Source organism: Cydia pomonella, chromosome 16, assembly GCF_033807575.1.
Source record: "Cydia pomonella isolate Wapato2018A chromosome 16, ilCydPomo1, whole genome shotgun sequence".
NCBI lineage: Eukaryota > Metazoa > Arthropoda > Insecta > Lepidoptera > Tortricidae > Cydia > Cydia pomonella.
Genome location: NC_084718.1, coordinates 10,926,847 through 10,949,815, shown reverse-complemented (window position 1 = coordinate 10,949,815; position 22,969 = coordinate 10,926,847). Strand labels below are relative to the sequence as shown.

The window sequence follows — 22,969 nt, the reverse complement described above, 5'->3', positions numbered from 1 at the left end:
TCATCGCAATTCAAGTACATATTTAGCATTCAATTCCCAGGTCAGGTGTTATATTGTTTATATAAAAGCATTCTAAAACTTCCACTCCCCCCGTAATGGGCGTTTGAAAGTGAAGAATTGTCCCTTGTTTGACTAAAATTAGCCATCTTCCCACCGCTACAATTGGTCAATTTTCCAATTGCACTTAGTTTCCTGAGATGCGCGTATAGTTGGGTGCGTGAATGATTATTTTATATTCTCACCTGTCCTGTATATCCCACAAAATTGTAAAAGAAGATTTATAAATATGCTAATTCCTTCTGCTATAATCATCGCTGTATCTAATTATAATTTGCACGAATGTCGTAAAATAATTATTTGGGTATAGGTTTTCGAAATGTATTTCTGCAAATAAAATTACAAAATAATATGTTGAAAAAACAATTATTGTTTGTGTACTTGCCAATTTTAAGACACACGTAGTTGAATTCCTGCAGTTTGCATATTCAATTAAATCATCACTACAAGTAAATAGTGGCAATCCGTCTCTAGAGACTTTGTACAAAGTTGGCTAGCCTATTTTTGAAACAATGTAGAAAAATTGAAACAATTTAGGAAAATTGTTCTAAAGAAAATTTGTAGCCTGGCTAGCTTCTTGTGATGCGATAACACTGGATGATTACTATGAGTCACATAATAATTGACACCAGAAATCACATGTTACTTACACATTCATACGTACCTATTCCAAATTTCTAGATGGTTACATAACCAATAACTCACGTCGACTGTACAAAATTATGCCTATTAAAATGACCGCAAGTATCTCAATTGGATCAGCAGAAAGAGTTACGTGGTTCCAGCTACATATAGTCCATGTCTCTATCGAAGTGCTTAGTTGGGCTCAATGGTTCGCCGTGAATTCAATCAACAAGAGAAAATGTTTCTTTGGATTCTGTTTCTCGTGACTACCACTGCATCTGCTCCGGCGGAAGAATATCGAGCTATAGTCAACGAAGGAGGTATTAAAGCAAATAGAATATCGATTTCTTTACAAATATATTTGTATTCAATCCATTACTGCTACCTATCTTGATTTAAAAGCATGTCATGTATATGTAGATCCATTTTGTCATTTCATTGTGGCAATTTTAGTAATACAACAAGTTAGGTGTCATTATAAGATTTTTAGGTTAAATTCTAATTGCGACTCCTGCAGCGTTGCAGTAGTGGGCAATGGGAAAGTCGAACGTTCGTTTATTTAAGATTAGAAAAAAAGGTGAACAATCTTGACATGTCTTTTTAATGAAAAACGCTGTTTAAAAATCAAAAATTATTAGTTATGAAAGAAAAAGAATGTAAATTATCGTATAAGATTTATAATTCTTACATATTTGCTGTTACTTATTTTTCAAAAGTGTTTTTCTAGAAAAAGACACATCAAAATCGCTTGCCTTCTTTCTAATGCTAAAAAAAAACAAATATATTCATGAGAGAAATGCAGCAAGTTGTTGCCATCGAGAAACGCATATCAAGTTCATTCAAGGTACAAACGATTTTAGAGTTTATCCTTTCGGTTGCTTTCGTTATTTAATTACTCTAATCTAAAATAGTGCGATTATAAACAAACGACCATATTATAATTGTATTATAAAAAACTTTATAAACCGGAATGTTTGTTGACAACTCATTGGCTATTTATGTGTAGTACGTAGAGCGAGGATAGACTAGCTAAAAACTCCTTAATTTGTCTACGTAAACAATCCGATGCCCAAATAAAAGTAATGTCAATTTACAGAATTCGTTGATGATGCTTCAGTTATGAAGATCGTACCTTCGGGCTTTTCGCCTCAGAAGAATGATTATTTTATTAAACCTGCTTTGGCTGAAGTTGTAAATAAGGTGAGCTTTAGGTATAAGTAATATTTTAATATTTAGATCACTTGATATACATTTTGTACAAGTTAACCCGTTTTGATTGCCTTTAAAATATATAACAGATAAAAAGTTATGTACGAGTTTCATGTATAACATACAATATTATTTTTCGGTCTCATTTATAGGATAAATCAAGCTACAAGCGTATGCTCGACATTTTGAAAAAAGGTCATACAAAACTTGGGTTGACCTTCAATATTTATGATGATAACATGAGAGAGGCTACCGTTGCATTATATCGCCTGCTGCTGGATGTAGATGATGACAAGTTTGACGCCATTGAACGATGGGCCAGAGTTAACATCAATAAAGACATGTTTGACTACGCTTGGCGATTAGCATCTCTCTACGGTAACAAATTTAAGAAAGAAGAAATGTTACCTCCATTTATTAAGAAACCTAACTATTTTATTAACAGTGAAGCAATGTGGAAAGCAATGCACTTAAAACTAGGCAACGGTATGTTTAACGATGAAGACGCCAAACTTAACCAATACTATAGAACTGATGATGTACTATCGATTAATACTAACTATTCCGGTTGGAACTTGCCGCAAAATGGTTGTGATCGAGAAATAAATTATTTCAAGGAAGATATTGCTCTTAATAGCTACTATTACGGAGTACATTTATTGCATCCATTTTGGATGAGCAACGATGAATTAGATTTGCTTAACCCACGCCACGCTGAACATTATTATTTTACACACAAACAACTGATGGCACGTTACCAACTTGAAAAGGAGCATCTCAATAAGGATTGTAATGAAACGTGCGATATAAACTTAAATAGTTACGATTCCTACCTCATGCATGACTATGGCCTACCATTCCCTATTAAATCATCTACTAAGGTATGGAATGACGGCAGAGCTCGCCTGAAGTCGATTGACATTGCGATAAGAGAATGCATTTCTCGAGGACTATTAGTGGTATGTTTTTTACGTAATTATATTCATAAACATAAATCATTTATATATTCCTGTTGAAATTGTCATTATAAATAAAACCTTGTAAAGTAGTTCTAATGCGAACTTGATCTTTACAGGATAGTAATGGTACAAGCGTTTCCATAGCGGGAGAGTACAACATAGATCTATTATCCAAATTGGTTCGTGCTAATCTAGATAGCCTCAAATCTGTGAAGATCATCCGATCGATTTATGGTTACGGCGGCAATGGATACCCCATCGACTGGTAAATTTTAATATAAGCCAACATACTTATGTAGAAATTTAGTGTGCTAGATTTTGCTATTATTTTAATTATTTATTATAAAAAATGGAAATTCTTGTTTTAAACTGGTTTTATGGAAACTAATTAAATAAAATGCTTAAAATACTTTAAGGGAATATGAATTTTGGTTTGTTTGCACGAACTTACATTTAATGGGCCTATTAAGGTGACTGTACTGCTCAGTTGACTTAACAATGAAACTTCCCTTATCGTATAATTTTAACAAATGTAATACCTAACGCTTAAGTGCTAGGGGCAAAACGCTCTTAAATTTTTTTTAACTAGATCTTTTGACGGTAAACTTTAAACTTACGGTAAACTTAATATTTGTATTTCAGGTATAACCCAGCCCCGTCAGTGATGCACTTTCCCCATACCTCACTGAGAGACCACACGTACTGGCATCTTATTAAAAGCCTGTTGGAATATTTTACGGAATACAGGAAAACGTTAGACAACTTCGACTTAGCTCAATACCAGAACAAAAATTTAGCTATAATTGATAATCATTTCACAAACATTACAACATACTTCGATTACTACAAATTCAGTTTAAATAGGGGATTAGGAGGTGGCAATTTACAATCACCCCTAGTAATTACCGCGAGGCAAAGGAGATTGAATCATTTGCCATTCATGCTCAACTTTACGCTTGACTCAACAATCGAATCGGAAGTTATTGTACGGCTTTTCCTAGGTCCTTTGTGTAACGCTAAAGATTGCTGGCAAATTTATGACAGATTTTTTGAGTTAGACGCTTATAGAACACTAGTTAAACAAGGACTTAATACTTTAAGTTGGTCCTCTGACGCGTCGAATAGATTTTCTTCTGATGAATATTATAATATGGAAACATCAGACAGCAAAACTAATAAGTTTAACCTATTCAAATTTCCTAAAAACCTTGTAATACCTAAAGGGTTAGAACAAGGTCTCAATTTAACTCTTTTTATTATGGTAACACAAACTAAAAAGAATTCGTATGATGAAGTGCCGCCTATAAGCAATTATTACAACCAAGTTTCAAATGAAGTTGATAAGGAACCTTTAGGATTCCCCTTCCATAGACAAGTAACAGTTCAAGATGAATGTTTTGAAAACTGTAAATTTTATAATTTATCGATTTATCACGAAGCACGACCAGTTGATTCTAGCGGTTACTTTTCATCAAATTTATATTAAGTACATTAGCTTTTAGTAATAGGTTCGACAAAATTTGCAAAATAAAATACAATTGTGAATGAGACTCGGTTTCATTCGGATGCTGAATATCCTCATATATATTTCGGGTTCAAATTAGGGCAAGGGTAAGGCCATTTATTTGTATGATGGGCACGGATATTTGTATCTGAGTCATGGATGTTTTTTATTTACCTATTAGAGTATTTTATATAATATTTATTTGGTTGTATCTCCTTGGATTTTACGGGCCTATAAATCCCGGTATGTTTTATAGAATTGCGTGGGAATATAGATCCGACACGTAGAGGACCCTTGGAGAGCTTTAATGGCATGTAGAACGCCTGCTGGAACCTGTTCACAGGCGCAAAAATAGATACCCATTAACCGGTCGTAGCAGGCATTGGGACTATTGTAAAAGAAGTGAACAATGTCTTCACTAGTTATTGAGGTAGGCGGTGACGCCGCCCACTAGATGGGCCCCTAAAAGTGCCATTGTGAAGACGACCAGGAGCAACACTGATGTGAGCGCCTAGAGGTGGCGTGAGGTGTACGCTGCTTTTTACCAAGTGCATGCCAACGCCAGACGCGTCTTATGCATGTTGCACTTCCACCCATGGAGCATATAGCACTAACCTTTAACACTCCTTCCTGAACGGGCAATGAAGGCAAGTCAGAGTTGAGCCTTGTGGGTCTCTAAGGATCCAATCCGATCGACAAAGATACGCTGGAGACGGAGAACCTGACCGACTCTCCCGGTCCGTGAGGTCATTACTCCCCAACAGCTCGCCGCAAGCTGCGCTGCGGTTGCTCGCCAAAAGCTATATTTATTTATTTATTAGTATTATATGTGACATAGTTTTACCCTCGTATTGCTGTTATGTAAATCAATTGGGTTACGTTTTTGTTATTAGCAAGTAGCAAAATAAATATATTTTTATAATACGTATAAGTTTTATTTTGATAGCAGTACTTTTGATATAATATATATATATATTTACAAACATTATCTAAAATATTATCTAATAAAAAAACATGTATCAATAATAACTCATTTATTTGAAAATAAACTTCTATGAGTATAAACGAGTTCTAAGTAACATTATAGCCTGGACACCTTAATAACCTTCCTTTTCAGTCGGGTGTCAGGTGGCTATAGAAGCTATTTTTCAACGGACATAACTACAGTGCTACCTTCAGGTGTGACTCTCTGAATGGACCAGTCTAGTTCGACGAAGTTCACCCAGTTGTCTTCAATTGACTGAGGATCACCATTGCTGTCGTATTTGGGGTCCAAGAAAAATCTAAAGACGGCTGAGGGGATTGCGGGTCGCTTCAGCTTGTCGGACGTTGAATACCGCAGTTTCAAGGTTCTCAAATATGAGCTTGGGGCTGTCAGAGTTGTAGAATAGCAAAATGGAGCTCATTTCTTCCACCCGGATATCGATGATCTAGATCCTGAAAATAAACGGGATACTCGTATTATAATTCTAAGATGGTGATCAACGATATAAATACATACTACATCACTCAAACCTTAACAACATATGGCATTACACATCATTTATCAAAATGTCCTGAGTAGTTTTGACAGTACTGTCCAATACGAAACTTTAGTTTTACTATGCTATAAAAAAAAATAGAAAAAAAATATATTTTCAGACACTTAATCCAGTCCATATTTATTAGTATCATTATTTTTATTTATTATTATTGTAATATATTATTATTTAATATAATTTCTAGAGTAAGTCAAACTAACACTGTATGGACCAAGGTCTGAAATAAATGATTTTTATTTTATTTTATTTTATTTTTATTTTATTAGTAGTATTATGCTTTACTGTTAAATCATTTGTATAACCGCGTCTATCGCGAATTTATTTTGTTACTATTACTTTTATTTAAAACCAAATAAAAAAAAAGATAAAGGTAGCAAAATAAATTCACTATACCCCCGTTTATAAAATATGCCTAATATGTGTTGAAACCGCGAAAGTTTTAAATATCGTATGCTTTACTATGCTTAGAAAATGGTTTCCCATTTTCACGGTCTTGGGTGAGACCAGAACTCGTGACTCCGGGATACCAGCCCACCGCTCTACCAACTGAGCTACCGAGACTTACCCGTTGACGGCGAATATAACTACTTTTACTTTTCTTATAGTAGAGCCAAAATAGTTACATAATCTGGGCAGCACCTGAGGGACTCTTGTCGCCGTCTTGGCTGACGTCAACATAACAAGAGATATTACAATAGTATTCATTGTTCTTCCAAACGATCACAACTGTGCCGGATCTTCAACTAATGTGGTAATTTATAGTATGTAATCCCTTTGTCTCAGCCATATCCTACAAGGATATCAATAATAATTAGGTAATAAGATGTATTTATTTATTTAATCTTTATTGCACATAAGAAACACACTGTACAATAGGCGAACTTAATTCCGTAAGGCATTCTCTACCAGTCAACCTTTAGGCTAAGCAGATAAGTTGTAAGTGGTGCAAAAACATGAGGTATAGGTGATAGAATTGGGTACATGTACGAACACAATACAATCATAAGAAATACACAAACAGACATACATGTATAAAAATAATATTAAAATAAAATAATAAAGATTAAGATTAACCGATAATTGAAAAAAAAATAAAACAAAGAACGCATAAATAAAAAATAAACAGATTAAGACTCAGATTGTGGTAGCTACAAATGTGCATCCAATGAATGCAGACTAGACTCTAGAGTTGATTGTAAATTAGAACTATGGGTAGTTTAAGAGGCTAATAAGCATTTTAGATAACCCCTCTTGTAAGAAAAACTATCCTATAAAAACCTGTACAAGAAAAGGTAAAATAATAATTCCTACCTAGTCATATTCTTAAATATATATTAGGCGTATGCCTAGTTTAATAATTTGGAGAGATAATTGGCTTGTGTTCTTACAAGAACAGTTGTCAACAATGTTGTTAGCGCCCTCTATGAGAGAGTAGCGTAGCTTAATGCTGGACCGAATACCGTGCGCTGTTCTAGCAAAGACACGTGCAGCGCCATCTATACTTTTTTTGCTAAACTCGTTTTAGTAAGTATGTGCGCTAAGAGATGTCACCAAGTGCCAAACAGGCTGAAATATTTTTACAGGGAGTAAGAAGTTGCACATTTTGGTATATTTTAATATTATTTATATACTTAAAATTGGGAAAGGTGCCACTACCGCTACATAATATGTATTAGGTACGTACCTATACCATCGCAAGTTAAATTCACAAAATTGATAAAGAAAGGTTTGTTTCTAGAAAAGTACGTAACTATTTTTAGTTTTTGAATCCTCATTGGGCATTTTTATCTCCTTCTAACTTTCAATTTGTCCATTTAGACTCTCTTAGCGTTTTTTTTTATTCTGAACGTTTCAAAGATAAGCCTTAGAGTCAGACCAAGCTAAACTTAGCTTGGTCAATGATTTTGATAGGCCAGACTGTGAAAGTGTTATTTAAGACGTCAAACTTCTATGAAATTATGACGTTTACTTAACACTTGCACAGTCTAGGGTATCAAAATCGATACCAACTTAGCTTAGTCTGACTCTACCTACCTAAAACTGCTCTTAATTTACTATTATTTATTAGATACTAATATTACTCAGCACTATTATTATGAGCCTCAAATAAAATATTTACTCAAAATTAATAAATGTTTAACTACAAGTACTTATTATGTACAACAGGTTATCATATAGAATAGACGCATAATTTATTTAAATATTTGCTTCATGTGCAGAAGGACCCTTCCCTGATTGAAAGCCACATATGTATATGTACCTGGAAAGCTAATATAGTACTAACTACATCATTAAGCTTGTGTCTGTGCTTAGCTCTTTAATAAGTCGTATTAGACAAATCCGAAATTAGGATGAGTTCACAAATCCTCATTAGATGCTGTTTTTTTCGTAAAAATAGTAATAATGATATCAGAGCATAGAGTATTATTGGAGTTGTTAAAGTGAATAGTTTACAATAGAACTAGGTATTTTGTTGTATTTATATTACCCAGTCTACTATTTAATCCAAGTAATCACCCAGTTGAATATTTTTCTGTATTCTGAATAATAAATTAAGTTGAACAATATATTTTTTTCTACTTATGTCATTATTTCCTGCTTTTTCTCTTTCGCATTAGTAAATCTTTAGGGTCTCCCCAAACTAGTCGACGCCGTTTCGGCAAATCGCGTACGGAAAAAGCTTTATGTCAACGCAATAAGAGCGAATAAGTCGTAAATCGGCTCGGCCCACGCGAAACGACGTCTTTCGACGGGAAAACAGCGTTTTGCCGTAAAGCTGCTCGCATTCGTACGACGCTGTTTGCAGCCTACCGCACACGTTCGCATTCATAAATCTCCTTATACCGCCGTACGGTGCCGGAAAGAGTTGAACGGCTCCGATCACGGCCGAGTACCTACGATAAGGACCGGTCAGAGCTGGCGGAAGTCGTTCAGCGTCTTCGACGGCCGAACATAGCTGACGACGGCCGAACAGAGCCGATGACGGCCGAAGTAGCTACTGATGCGTTTGTATTTGTTCATTTGAATTATTACAAAATATTTTTGGATCGAGTCTCAAACGAGGATATCGTAAATTAAATTCACCTTCACTTAATCTATATTGCCACAAAGAATCAACCCACGGTCGCCTCCGCTTTTGCTGCTGTTCTAGCTCTTCCAACAAGTAGGCTACGATAAAAATGCTGGTAAGCCTTTTTTTTCCATGCCCGTCTACGTAAAATATCCATCATCACAGGTTATTATATAATATGTAACAATTACCAAGGAAAATAATCTTACAGGTCTGTTCAATTTCAAACTCAGGTTGTTACTAACAACCAGTCTCCAAAAATGAGATTTACGATTGCCGATCACACGCTGTCCTACATCTGTTCGTCGGACTCAACGGCTGTACGTGTGCTGTCTGACGTCTCGACGGCAGGACGGAGCACGGGAGAGCCGACCGTCGCTTTACAACTGTTGCGATAGCAAGTCGCAGGCGATCGGGCGTCTCTACGGCCGCAAGGAGGATGAGACTGCTAAACGCAGGTGTCCAACCGCGGAGACGGTCGATCGGCTAAATGCGAATAGTGTGGTGTAAAACACTCGGCGAAAGCCGACTCCGCGTCGACTGGTTTGGGGAGACCCTAAGATAGCTATAAAGCTGCGTGCGAAGTTTGTGGTTGTCCGTAAAAACATAACTTATTAGCTCTTAGCTTATTCCATATCTGAACTTTCGTCGTTATAATAAATGAAAAAAAAACATAGTATTCATTTGTTTATTTAATGGTTTAAATATAAATGCAATGTGAATTATATGAGAGATCGTGAAGCTAATAGATATATTATATAACATTTATAAACAAAATTACTATTTAGAATATCGACATGGTGGGTCATTTTATACATACTATTACGATACCTATTAGTAATTAGATACTAAATATTATTAAATAACAAAATACGTAAACCACCTAAATATAAATAATCGATAGATTGGTAACTATATTGCTTTAACAGCCTACAGGCATTTATTAATAAAATAAATGTAACATAAATATATATTGACTCGTATAATTCATCTATATTTATACTATTATATATACAATTAACGGTTTCTATATAAATCATCACAAAATAAGGTAACAAATAAATATTATAAATATATAACACAACACATATTCACGCGCACAAAACTATTTACATCAGATTAGTGATATTCGCTACTCAACAATACAATGTTTCTTGACTAAAATCATTAAAGACTAAACTGTAACAGTCACAGTCGATAAATCCGATACAACAGTTGATTAATGGTTTAAACCATAGTAATATAGGTACGTTTAGTTAGCGGTGTCGGTGTGAGGCACGTAAACCTCGGGGGTGGGCTTATGGTAGATCAAGACATCCTGCACCATGATGTTGTGCAGGTTCTCGATCTGCCACTGGTGCAGAGGGCGGTCGAGGGGGAAGCCGATCGGGTCATCGCTCATGCGGCGAGCTCCGCTGCCATAGCCAGGAGACACCACGTGGTCGAACCCAGTGCCCTGTTGGACCCTGGGCGCGCGGTACTCGGAGATGTAAGTCAGCAGGACGAAGGGCATACCACCGACGCGACCTGGAAAATAGCACAGTTTAGTTACACATCCCTAAGAACCAGTAATAAGGATAAAATGCCTACATATAATATGGCAAATATTATGATGCTTATTTCAATAGAATTTTATCCCACTTCGGAAAGGGTTTTTTTTTTAAAGATAATAAGCTGTTTATTACAATTATAACGATGTAAATAATAATTATTCAATTTAATTCAGCATAACCATACCCTTCGGAAGCAGCAGACGCTCAGGGAATCCTTCAATCATCTGAGCCTGGCTCAAGACGAATTGTCCCTTGCCATGCAGGGCGTTCTCAGCCCTCTCGTAGACCTCACGAGCGCTGGTCCAATCGTCAATGGTCCATGTGTTCTGGGTGGAATCGCGCCTGATGACGTGCTCACCAACAGGCACTGTACAAATAAATGTAAATGAATAAATATCGCAAATATTAAGGGAGCCAAGTTTGTAATTATGCATTATGTTATACATTTTACTTACAGTCGTAAGTGAACTGGTCGATTTGGAAGAAATTTTCGGTGTTGAGGTGAAGAGGGATTTCGTAGCCGTGACTGTCGTATTTGGGAGCCAAGAATAACCTCACGAGAACAGTCTTGGCGACTTCACTCCTGACGTTCATGCGAACCTGGAAGACCTTATGGTTCAGGCGAGGGATCTGAACGAGGACACTGACGTCATCAACGACCATCTTCCCTGTTAATTAAATATTGAATTAGTGAGTATCATATGTATATTAAATAGCAGCACTAAAACAAACGTAGTTTTTTACTTTAACGTACTTTCAAAATCGTTCATGTGCAGGTGGTTGGTAACGTTCACGTAGGTGTTTTCGAAGTAGGTGACCAACTTGTCGGTCTCAATTTTCTGGATAGTAACAGCAGGGAAAGCAAGTTCTTCAGGCCTGTAGAGAGGCAGCTGCTGGTGCCACAGGTTGAAGAGGTTCAACACACGCTTCCAGATCATGTAGAATGCGGGGTCACGGAGAGCGGTCTGGTAGTGCTCCAGAGCGGAAGGCAGGACCAGGGGCACAGTACTGGAAAATATAAAAAATACATAAAATGCTATTGCTTATGTAATAAGTACCTACTGTAGTAAATTATTTCATAAAAGCATTTCATATTTACTTCTGGTTGTAGGCGTGCTCGTGAACAATAGAGTTTCCGAGGAGTTCTTTCCACAGGCTAATGAAGTCCCTGTAGTAACCGGTGTTCGGAGAGTCAGCGTTGGCTTCAATCAGGCGTCCGAGAACATCGATGGATTCAGGAGTGCGCAGGCTGACGTGCTCACCCAAGTTCTGAGAAAGTAATGAAACATTTTAAGTAAAAAAAATGCAAACTTATACAATAGGAATAATAGAGAACGATTTATAGAAAGTCTTACGTTAATGTAGTATCCAGCGTCGATAGCGTCACGAATACGACGCTCATAGTCCTCAATAGCCCTAATTTCATTAATGAAGTCTTCTTGATAAATATGGAAGTGGTTAGGCCTAACCGGGAATGGGATTCCATTGTGGTACAGAAGACCAGGGGTATAACCTTCCATAACAGTACCGTGTAGTTCAAGATCAGGGATCTCACCAAGACCATTCGACAGTCTCTCCATGTAGTAGCGAGACAGGAGCTGCTTGTGCCAGTACCAGAACCATTCACCACGGTAGTCCTTCACCAAGGGGCAGGTTTCGCTTCCGAGCCACTGTGGGTAAGCCACTTGGAGGTTATAGTACCATGTGTTAAGAGCATAATCGTGAGTCCAGTAGAAGACAGGGGAATCGACAGAAAAGTAAGGCCAGACGGTCTCGTTCCACCTAATTACTACATTGTCGTTCCAGATGTAAGTCGTCGGGTAGTGCTCGACTAAGTGCATGCCGTGAGTATTGATCCTCTGGGCAGTGGTCATAACTTCGCCATTATGGAAGTAAGAGGGGAAGATTTCGTAGAGCGGTGGGACCACAAATCCTTGAGTGTCGTGGCGGTGAACAATGGCGGTGGTGAGCACGTAGACGTACAGGCCCTCGTTAACACGGTCTCTCAGGTACACGGCAGTTCTGTAGAACGTATCGTAGTCCTTAGCGGAGAACAGAACGTGGAAGAGAGTCTCAGCCTCGAACTGATGATATTCTTCAAGAATAGAGAAAGGTACCGCACGTGGCAGAAGACCATACTCCATAAGATCCACGTAAATCTTCACAGCAGTTACATTCTGAAAAGAAAACGTACCATTGAATAATAATATTATAATACATTCATTTATTTCGCCCAACTTAGAACCATCCTTTTAATCATTCATACTAAAGGAGTGTACAGGTTTTTAAAGGGTCGGCAACGTGCATGTAATACCTCTGATGTTGCAGGCGTCCATAGGCTATGGTGACTGCTTACCATCAGGCGGGCCGTGTGCTTGTTTGCCACCGTCGTGGTATTAAAAAAACATTTTATCCATACTAGTTGACCCGTTTTATTAGTCTTGAGTGAAATTATGAGTAGGTATGTATTTAGTTCATGACTTACGCTGTAGTGCTCGATGTTTTTCTCGATTTCCCAAGTACTGGCAATGGTCATAAGTGGCTCGTCGTGAAGGGGCTCATGGATATGGTAGAAGAGGGATGACAGGTCAACCTGACGCCTGAGGGAAGCCTGGTCAGCTAGAACATATGTTTAGTGTTATTACTCTGAGATATATCGACTTATTACACAGAAAAATCACAAATTCCAAGAAGCGGGACGGATAGCTAATGGAACTATTAACAGTTTAGTTCAAGTTTCAGCTAAATGTATTAGCCAGGTAGACCTAATCAACTTTTAGCAAAGTTAAATTATTAATTTTAAATTTAAAAGAAAAATGAGCTTTCGACTGATTCAATTACGCTGATTTATTCACGCCTATGTAATGTCATTATTATATAGCAATGCCAAATCATCTCACTAAAATCTAAATAAATCACTGATGAGAGAATGGTGGTGACTTACCAGGCTTCTGGGGCCAGATCTTCATGAGGGGGTCGCAAGACCCGCCGGCCATTAGGAGCGCCAAAGCACACAACACGAGACGAGCCATGTTTGCCTGTGATGAATTGACTACCAGTACCCCCTTTTATACTACCACTGGACTGATAACGAAGAAACGAAATGAATGCATTTTGTTATCATATAGGTCAGACACCTTCATAAAAACTATGAATTACATCACTTTAGATCCGCGTTTTTCAGCGACATTGTTATCTTTTGACAAATATTGATGCTTTCAAATCCGCATGCTATCTGTTAAGGGTCAAAGGCGCTAGGATTGAGAGCAAAAATATAATATGTAGACTAATATAAAATGTGTAGCTATACCGTCTTATATCTAACATACAAGCACAAAATGTTGTGTCTCACAGCTACATGTTATTAATATTTAAATATTAATATACACCGTTAGCTTGAACATGTCATGCTCGCTTAAAAGTCTTTGCTTACAGTGCCGTCGTTGATCGGGTCGCCACTTTCCCAAATGAAGGTTGAGGGAGGCGATGGCTAAGATACGCGTCATACTCGTGAACGGGTGCTGTTTGTGGAGACTGATCTGTTTAAGTTAACTTTATTTTTGAGTATAATTACAGTGAGACACCTCATTCGGTTCTCGTATGTTTCTTGTATCTTAATGAATGTTCTAATTATACAGAATTTTGACTCTTACAAACTCTATACATCTCTGAGGATAATTTGATAAAAATCATTTAGTTCTGACAGAGATATTTACAACTCTAAATAATTTTAGATTTTTTTTTGTCTGTTTGTGTTTTTTTTTTACATTTAGAGACTTTATACATCTCTAAGTAATAGGACATTATCACACAAATTGACCAAGTCCCACAGTAAGCTTAATAAGGCTTGTGTTAAGGGTACCCAGACAACGATATACACAACACATAAATACTTAAATACATAGAAAACGCCCATGACTCAGGAACAAATATCCATGCTCATCACACGAATACATGCCCTTACCAGGATTTGAACCCGGGACCATCAGCTTCGTAGGCAGGGTCACAGCCCACTAGACCAAACCGGTCGTCCAAAAATACATAAGTAGTAATAATAATACATTACTTACTTTTACTTTAAATAATAATACTTTTAGCACAATCGGATTAGGACCAACCTCGAAATCTCTGGAACAGTTATAAAATTTGGTATGTATAAGTCCCCTTTTTCATGCCCACACCATTTGACATTTGGGGACATCGAGGAATCGCAGCCATCTTGGAAAATGTGTACCATCCAGAAGAAAACTCGCGTTTTACTCTAAATTTACACTCTTTATGAAAATATCGTGTAAGGCAACATTCAAGCTTATTAAATTCTACACAAAATAGTCCGAAACATCTTTGCAGAAAAAATACATCTTGCTATAAAAATACTTGCTGAACCCAGATTTAGCGCTTATACCCTTTCAGGGGATATTCTCTTAATAGGAAACTCGGAGGAATATGAATTCCACTTTTAACTATACATTTGTACGTGATCTACCCCAATATTAACATTTTACTCGACTGTAACCTAATGAGAAAGTGGGGTTATGGGTTTAAGTACTGATGATTCAGTACACCCTGTAGCTTAGGATATTGGACGGATATTTTAAAATTACATATCGGTAGATTCCTCTTATCCTTCACAACTTGTTTACACTTGTATTATTGCAGAAATATTAACCAATCCCCTTGAGAGGACTCCGAATATTAAATCATATTTTTTCTTCTGGCATCTAAACTATTAAGCGGATTTCAATAAAATAGACATCAGTAGATCCATAATTAGTACACAAGTGCTATGCAATACAAAGTTACTAAAAAATCCGTCCAGTATCCTAAGCTACAGGGTGTGCTGAATCATCAGTACTTAAACCCATAACCCTACTTTCTGATTAAGTCATAGTCAAGTAAAATGTTAATATTGGGGTAGATCACGTACAAATGTATAGTTAAAAATGGAATTCATATTCCTCCGAGTTTCTTATTAAGAGAATGTCTCCTGGAAGTATAATTATAAACGTTAAACTTAGATTCTGCAAGTATATTCTATGTATGTATTTTTTCCGCAATGATATTGAGGACTTTTTTTGTATAATTTAATAAGATTTAATGTTGCCTTACACTATATTTTCATAAAGAATGTAGATTTAAAGTAAAACGCGAATTTCTCCTGGATGGTACACATTTTCCAAGATGGCTGCGATTCCTCGAGGTCCTCAAATGTACTTATAGGATCAATATTTTGCGAAATATGTATGGTTTTTGTTAATATATATATTTATATATTCAAGACAAAAGTAGGTTTTAAACATCAAAAACAATTGAAAAACTTATATTTATTCATTTAATCTTTATTGCTTAAAGGAAATTACCATCGTACAAAAGATGGAGCATAAGGCATTCTTCGGCATGCATGCATGGCTGAGATACGCGTCATACTCGTGACCGGGTGCTGTTTGTGGAGGGAGACTGGTCTGTTTAAGCTAACTTTATTTTTGAGTATAATTACCGTGAGACACCTCATTTGGTTCTCGTATATTTCTTTTATCTTAATGAATGTTTTAATTATACAGATTTTGACTCTTAGAGACTCTATACAACTCTAAGGATAATTTGATAAAAATCATTTACATTATAAATGACATTTAGAGATATTTACACCTCTAACTAATTTTAGTTTTTTTTTTTTGTTTGTGTTTTTTTTTTATTTATTTTTTTAAATTTTTTTTTTAATTCGACATTTAGAGACTTTATACATCGTTACGTAATAAAAATATTTGACTTATTTTTTCTTTAAACAATAATACTTTAGTTTGCATTAATATTTTCAATGAATTGTATTTTATAATTGTTGATGTGCTTGTTTTTGCTTGTATGTAAATTCCTTGTTTCCATGTTGACATGTAAAAGTACCCTTGTGGCATATTTGCTGAATAAATGTTGAAGTTGAAGTTCACCAATCACCCTTTGGACGAAGCAGATAGTTAGTAGGCGGTGCAATATCATGCTGTAATAACAAATCAAAAACATACTTTAATTACACTAGTCATTTATTTGTAGCATGAGCACGAATATTTGTTGCCGAGTAATGGGTGTTTTCTATGTATTTAAGTACCTTTGTATTATATATATATATATATATATATATATATATATTTTTTTTTATAACTGCTTCCATAACTATTATTTCGGTATCAAATGAGTTAAATCAGCCCCCTTTGTCGCACTGGAAGTGGCCTTGTTTTTTTAACTTTCGGCAAGTTCCGCCGTGGCAGACTATTAAATTCGGACTTAGCATCACGTTTATAGGTAACCATTGTGCATTTCATCACGGTATCAAGTCGGTACCAAATTTTGCAGTCAGCTCTTCTACCATTACCATTCACGCATTCGTTCATGTCAGTATCTATATAAAGGCGGTTTCACTGCATTTCTTGTGCTAAATGGCACGAGGATCCTAACCCTAATGATTACTTATTTCGTACAACAGATTATTTTATAAAACAGACGCATTATTTATTAAATATATGCTTCATGTGCATATAAGGACCCTTCTCTGATAAAAAGCCACATATATCAACCTGGCAAGCTACATTTATTATGTACCTATGTATATAAGATCTAAATATAGTACTAATCAGATCACTAAGCGTTTGTCTGTGCTAAGCTCCTAAATAAGTCATATAAGACGAATCCGAAATTAGGATGAGTTCGCCAATCATCATTAGAAGCTTGCTTTTTTTTTTGTAAAAACAGAAATAATGGTATCAAAGTTATTAAAGTGATTAGTTTACAATAGTAGTAGTAGTAGAATATTTTTCATCACACTTGCTCGAAAAAGATCTTACTTCATGCGGGTGTACTGAAGGACAAATACCCATATTGTTCCCTCGGGAGTTATGGATTGTAAAAAAAAAGCTTTTTTTTTTTTAATTTTGCTAGGTACTACTTCATACGAATTAACTAGGTATAAATGAGTTTTACTTTTAAAATATTTACGTGTATAATTAAGTATTTTAGTTCATATTTTAAAATTTTACTTTGATTAATTTAATAGCCGTTTAAATATTTTTACACAATTTTCAATTGTGGCTGAACGTCGGATAGAAACATGACATAATGGCGGACGAATGCTTGAAATGTCACCGTATTTAAGAATAATTTCGCTTAAAATGTAGTTTTTTCTTCGCAAGAGTGATGAAAAACATTGTGTGTAACTCCGGGGGTAAGAATATTGTTACTCAAGTCTTTAATTCACTCCAGCCTGCGGCTGTCGATATTTTACTTACCGCCCCGCCCTTGTTACAATGTGGTATTTCTGTATTAGTAATTAATATCTTTTTCGCCTATATTTTGACAAAAATAAATGAAGTGGAACATTCTTTTTCTTCAGGTATGTCATTTTTTTTAGCTTTTTTTTCTTTTTCATTAGTAAATCTAACTAAACACTACTGGTAACCATACAGCTGGGTGAGAATTTTCCGGTTGTCCGTGTTAACGTCTATCGCTGGCCACTTTGTAAAAAAACATTACTTATTAGCTAGCTATTTCTATATTTGAATTTTTGTCGTAATAATAAAAGAAAAAACATACTATTAATTTGTTTATTTAATGGTTTAAACATAAATGCAATATGAATTATATGAGAGATCGTGAAGCTAATAGATATACTATATAACATTTATAACAAAAAATACTATTTAGAATATCAGCATGGTGGGTCAATTGTATACATACTATTACGATACCTATTGGTAATTATATACTAAATATAATTAAGTAACAAAATTCGTAAACCAACAAAATGTAAATATTCCGTAGACTCGTAACTATTGCTTTACCAGCCAACAGGCATTTATTAATAAAATAAATGTAACATATATATTGACTCGTATAATTCATCTATATTCATATTATTATACATACAATCATCGGTTTCTACATGAATAAACACGAAATAGGTAATAAATAAATATTATAAATATATAAAACAACACCTATTCACGCGCACAAACTATTTACATCAGATTAGCGATATTCGTTACTCAACAATACCTGTAATGTTTCTTGACTAAAATCACTAAAGACTAAACTGTAACAGTCACAGTCGATACATCCGATGCAACAGTTGATCAATGGTTTAAGCCATAGTAATATATGTAGGTACGTTTAGTTAGCGGTGTCGGTGTGAGGCACGTAAACCTCGGGGGTGGGCTTATGGTGGATCAAGACATCCTGCACCATGATGTTGTGCAGGTTCTCGATCTGCCACTGGTGCAGAGGGCGGTCGAGGGGGAAGCCGATCGGGTCATCGCTCATGCGGCGAGCTCCGCTGCCATAGCCAGGAGACACCACGTGGTCGAACCCAGTGCCCTGTTGGACCCTGGGCGCGCGGTACTCGGAGATGTAAGTCAGCAGGACGAAGGGCATACCACCGACGCGACCTGGAAAATAGCACAGTTTAGTTACACATTCCTAAGAACCAGTAATAAGGATAAAATTCCTACATATAATATGGCAAATATAATGATGCTTACTTCAATAGGATTTTATCCCACTTCGGAAAGGGTTTTTTTTTACAGATAATAAGCTGTTTATTAAAATTATAACGATGTAAATAATAATTATTCAATTTAATTCAGCATAACTATACCCTTCGGAAGCAGCAGACGCTCAGGGAATCCTTCAATCATCTGAGCCTGGCTCAAGACAAATTGTCCCTTGCCATGCAGGGCGTTCTCAGCCCTCTCGTAAACCTCATGAGCGCTGGTCCAGTCGTCAATGGTCCATATGTTCTGTGTGGAATCGCGCTTGATGACGTGCTCACCAACGGGCACTACAAATAAATGTAGATGAATGAATATTGCAAATATTAATGGAGCCAAATATGTATTTCTGCATTATGTTATACATTTTACTTACAGTCGTAAGTGAATTGGTCGATTTGGAAGAAGTTTTCGGTGTTGAGGTGAAGAGGGATTTCGTAGCCGTGGCTGTCGTATTTGGGAGCCAAGAAGAACTTCACGAGAACAGTCTTGGCGACTTCACTCTTGACGTTCACGCGAACCTGGAAGACCTTGTGGTTCAGACGAGGGATCTGTACGAGGACACTGACGTCATCAGCGACCACCTTCCCTGTTAATTAAATATTGAGTTAGTAAGTAACATATATAGCAGCACTAAATTAAAAGTGTTTTTTTTTATTCTAACGTACTTTCCAAATCGTTCATGTGCAGATGGTTGGTAACGTTCACGTAGGTATTCTCGAAGTAGGTGACCAATTTGTCAGTCTCAACATTCTGGATAGTAACAGCAGGGAAAGCAAGTTCTTCGGGCTTGTAGAGAGGCAGCTGCTGATGCCACAGGTCGAAGAGGTTCAACACACGCTTCCAGATCATGTAGAATGCGGGGTCGCGGAGAGCGGTCTGGTAATGCTCCAGAGCGGAAGGCAGGACCAGGGGCACAGTACTGGAAAATATAAAAAATACATAAAATGCTATTGCTTATGTAATAAGTACCTACTGTAGTAAATAATTTCATAAAAGGATTTCATATTTACTTCTGGTTATAGGCGTGCTCGTGAACAATAGAGTTTCCGAGGAGTTCTTTCCAGAGGCTAATGAAGTCCCTGTAGTAACCGTTGTTGGGAGAGTCAGCGTTGGCTTCAATCAGGCGTCCGAGAACATCGATCGATTCAGGATTGCGTAGGCTGACGTGCTCGCCTAAGTTCTGAGAAAGTAATGATACATTTTAAGTAAAAATTTTACCTTATACAAAATAAATAATAGAGAACGATTTCTAGAAATACTAACGTTAATGTAGTATCCGGCGTCGATAGCGTCACGAATACGACGCTCATAGTCCTCAATAGCCTTAATTTCATGAATGAAGTCTTCTTGATAAAGGTGGAAGTGGTTAGGCCTAACCGGGAATGGGATTCCGTTGTGGTACAGGAGACCAGGGGTATAACCTTCCTCAACAGTGCCATGCAGTTCAAGATCAGGGATCTCACCAAGACCGTTTGACAGTCTCTCCATGTAGTAACGAGACAGGAGCTGCTTGTGCCAGTACCAGAACCATTCACCACGGTAGTCCTTCACCAAGGGGCAGGTTTCGCTTCCGAGCCACTGTGGGTAAGCCACTTGGAGGTTATAGTACCATGTGTTGAGAGCATAATCGTGAGTCCAGTAGAAGACAGGGGAATCGACAGAGAAGTAAGGCCAAACGGTCTCGTTCCACCTAATTACTACATTGTCGTTCCAGATGTAAGTCGTCGGGTAGTGCTCGACTAAGTGCATGCCGTGAGTGTTGATCCTCTGGGCAGTGGTCATAACTTCTCCATTATGGAAGTAAGAGGGGAAGATTTCGTAGAGGGGCGGGACAACGAATCCTTGAGTGTCGTGGCGGTGAACAATGGCGGTTGTGAGCACGTAGACGTACAGGCCCTCGTTAACACGGTCTCTCAGGTACACGGCAGTCTTATAGAACGTATCGTAGTCCTTAGCAGAGAACAGAACGTGGAAGAGAGTCTCAGCCTCGAACTGATGATGTTCTTCAAGAATAGAGAAAGGCATCGCACGTGGCAGAAGACCATACTCCATGAGGTCCACGTAAATCTTGACAGCAGTTACATTCTGAAAAGGCAAGGTACTATTTAACACTAACAGCATGGTTATCCTTTTAATAGTTCATACTCAAGGGCTATCATCAAATGTCTTAGTATGGGCCACTTTATAGTGAGCAGTAGTTGACCCACACTATAACATTTTATCCATACTAGGTGACCCGTTTCATTTTTCTTGAGTGAAATTATGGGTATTTGGTTGATGACTTACGCTGTAGTGCTCAATGTTCTTCTCTATTTCCCAAGTACTGGCAATGATCTTAAGTGGCTCGTAGTGAAGGGGCTCATGGATATGGTAGAAGAGGGATGACAGGTCAACCTGACGCCGAAGGGAAGCCTGGTCAGCTAGAACAAATAATTATTGTTAATACTCAGATATATAACTAGGTACTTATTATACACAATAATGCCCTACCTAGGGGATATGGGACTTTTAGTCGCACACCATAATTTAACACTATAATTTTGAAATCACTAATTCATATGCAAGAAGTGGAACGGATAGTTTATGGAACTATTAAATTAACAGTTAAACGTAATAGCCAGGTAAACCTAATGAGCTTTTAGCAAAGTAAAATTATTTATTTAAAATGTAAATTCGGTTCTTGTCTGTTTTAATTTTTTGTCTTTTAATTATTTATATAAGAATTCAAGCCTTGGAGACCCTCTACATCTCTAAGGATATATCTTTTTTTATATTTTATCTCTGACACTTAGAGACTTAGACATCTCTAAAAAAATTTAGTAATTGTTGGTTTTATTTTTTTATCATAGTTTTTTTTTATTTGACATTTAGAGACAGTATCCATCTCTAATAAAGTATTTATTATTTCATCGATTCCATATTTGTAATTGTTTTTTTTGTAATTTTTATTGTTTGTAAAAATGGACTTGTAAAAGTGCCCCTGTGGCCTATTTGCTGAATAAATGTTTGATATTTAATATTTGTTTGAAAAGAAAATTGAGCTTTCGACTGATTTAATTAATCCATGCTTAAGTAAAGTCATTATGGTATATCAATGCCAAATCATTTCACGAAAAACTGAATAAATCGCTGATGAGAAAATAGTGGTGACTTACCAGGTTTCTGGGGCCAGATCTTCTTGAGGGGGTCGCAAGACCCGCCGGCCATTAGGAGCGCCAAAGCACACAACACGAGACGAGCCATGTTTGCCAGTGATGAATTGACTACCAGTTCCCCCTTTTATACTGCCACTGAACTGATAACGGAGACACCAAATGAATGCAATTCGTTATCATAGGTCAGGCACCGGTAATGTCACCTTGATAAAAACTATGAATTACACTTTAGAACCGCGTGTCAGCAACATTGTCACCTTTTGATAAATATTGATTCAATCAAATCAACGTGCTATCTGTCAAGGGTCAAAGAAGCTAGTATTCAGTGCAAAAATATAATTTTAACAGCCGTTAAGGGTCGACTACCAAAACCAACCGACGGCATCGTTGCCACTTCTTGTTTTCGACAAAGCGTCACCGACTTGCACACGGTGCAGATGGATCGCAGTCCGTCTGTGATCAACCGATTATGGGGGCCTAGCCAAGATGACAATCATACATCAACAAGCGTCAGGTGAAAAGAAAAATATATCAGGATGACTGACAAAAGTTACGAGACTACTTGCACACATTATTTAAGTTTAGAATTGCGTTTTCTATCATCGATAGTCATCTTCGCTAAGCCCCCGGAGTATTAATTGCGTCGCACTCTCACATACCTATACAGAACTAGGAAGCACTTCAACACACAATTTAAATCTGATATCAATACGCTTTTTAGCGACTATTCCTTGTTGACCAAGCGATCTCGAAGTAAGAG

The 22,969-nt window shown here is 36.8% G+C and overlaps 2 protein-coding genes across 2 annotated transcripts; one reads left to right on the top strand and one right to left on the bottom strand.

The window, feature by feature from the left end:
- Positions 1–840: 840 nt before the first annotated feature.
- Positions 841–5,277, top strand: LOC133526671 (arylphorin-like). The gene is made up of 5 exons (XM_061863376.1): positions 841–1,001; positions 1,778–1,881; positions 2,043–2,849; positions 2,966–3,114; positions 3,492–5,277. The coding sequence occupies exons 1-5, from the start codon at positions 887–889 to the stop codon at positions 4,333–4,335; spliced, it is 2,019 nt and encodes a 672-aa protein (XP_061719360.1). The 5' UTR covers positions 841–886; the 3' UTR covers positions 4,336–5,277.
- Positions 5,278–9,914: 4,637 nt separating this feature from the next.
- LOC133526628 (uncharacterized) lies at positions 9,915–22,321 on the bottom strand. The gene is made up of 16 exons (XM_061863319.1): positions 22,210–22,321; positions 21,341–21,474; positions 20,318–21,139; positions 20,065–20,234; positions 19,720–19,973; positions 19,428–19,640; positions 19,159–19,341; positions 18,684–18,949; positions 13,462–13,582; positions 13,003–13,136; positions 11,873–12,694; positions 11,617–11,786; positions 11,272–11,525; positions 10,973–11,185; positions 10,702–10,884; positions 9,915–10,491 (listed from the first exon to the last, which is right to left on the bottom strand). The coding sequence occupies exons 1-16, from the start codon at positions 22,295–22,297 to the stop codon at positions 10,217–10,219; spliced, it is 4,302 nt and encodes a 1,433-aa protein (XP_061719303.1). The 5' UTR covers positions 22,298–22,321; the 3' UTR covers positions 9,915–10,216.
- Between the last annotated feature and the right edge of the window lie 648 nt (positions 22,322–22,969).

Excerpts from the sequence above, each read along its gene's own strand:
- LOC133526671 (XM_061863376.1), top strand. The coding sequence starts at position 887 with ATGGTTCGCCGTGAATTCAATCAACAAGAGAAAATGTTTCTTTGGATT. Across the intron at positions 1,002-1,777 it reads AGCTATAGTCAACGAAGGAG|AATTCGTTGATGATGCTTCA; the intron begins GTATTAAAGCAA and ends GTCAATTTACAG. Across the intron at positions 3,115-3,491 it reads AATGGATACCCCATCGACTG|GTATAACCCAGCCCCGTCAG; the intron begins GTAAATTTTAAT and ends TTTGTATTTCAG.
- LOC133526628 (XM_061863319.1), bottom strand. The coding sequence starts at position 22,297 with ATGGCTCGTCTCGTGTTGTGTGCTTTGGCGCTCCTAATGGCCGGCGGG. Across the intron at positions 12,695-13,002 it reads AAAACATCGAGCACTACAGC|AATGTAACTGCTGTGAAGAT; the intron begins GTAAGTCATGAA and ends TTTTCTTTTCAG. Across the intron at positions 11,787-11,872 it reads ACGCTGGATACTACATTAAC|AACTTGGGTGAGCACGTCAG; the intron begins GTAAGACTTTCT and ends TTACTTTCTCAG.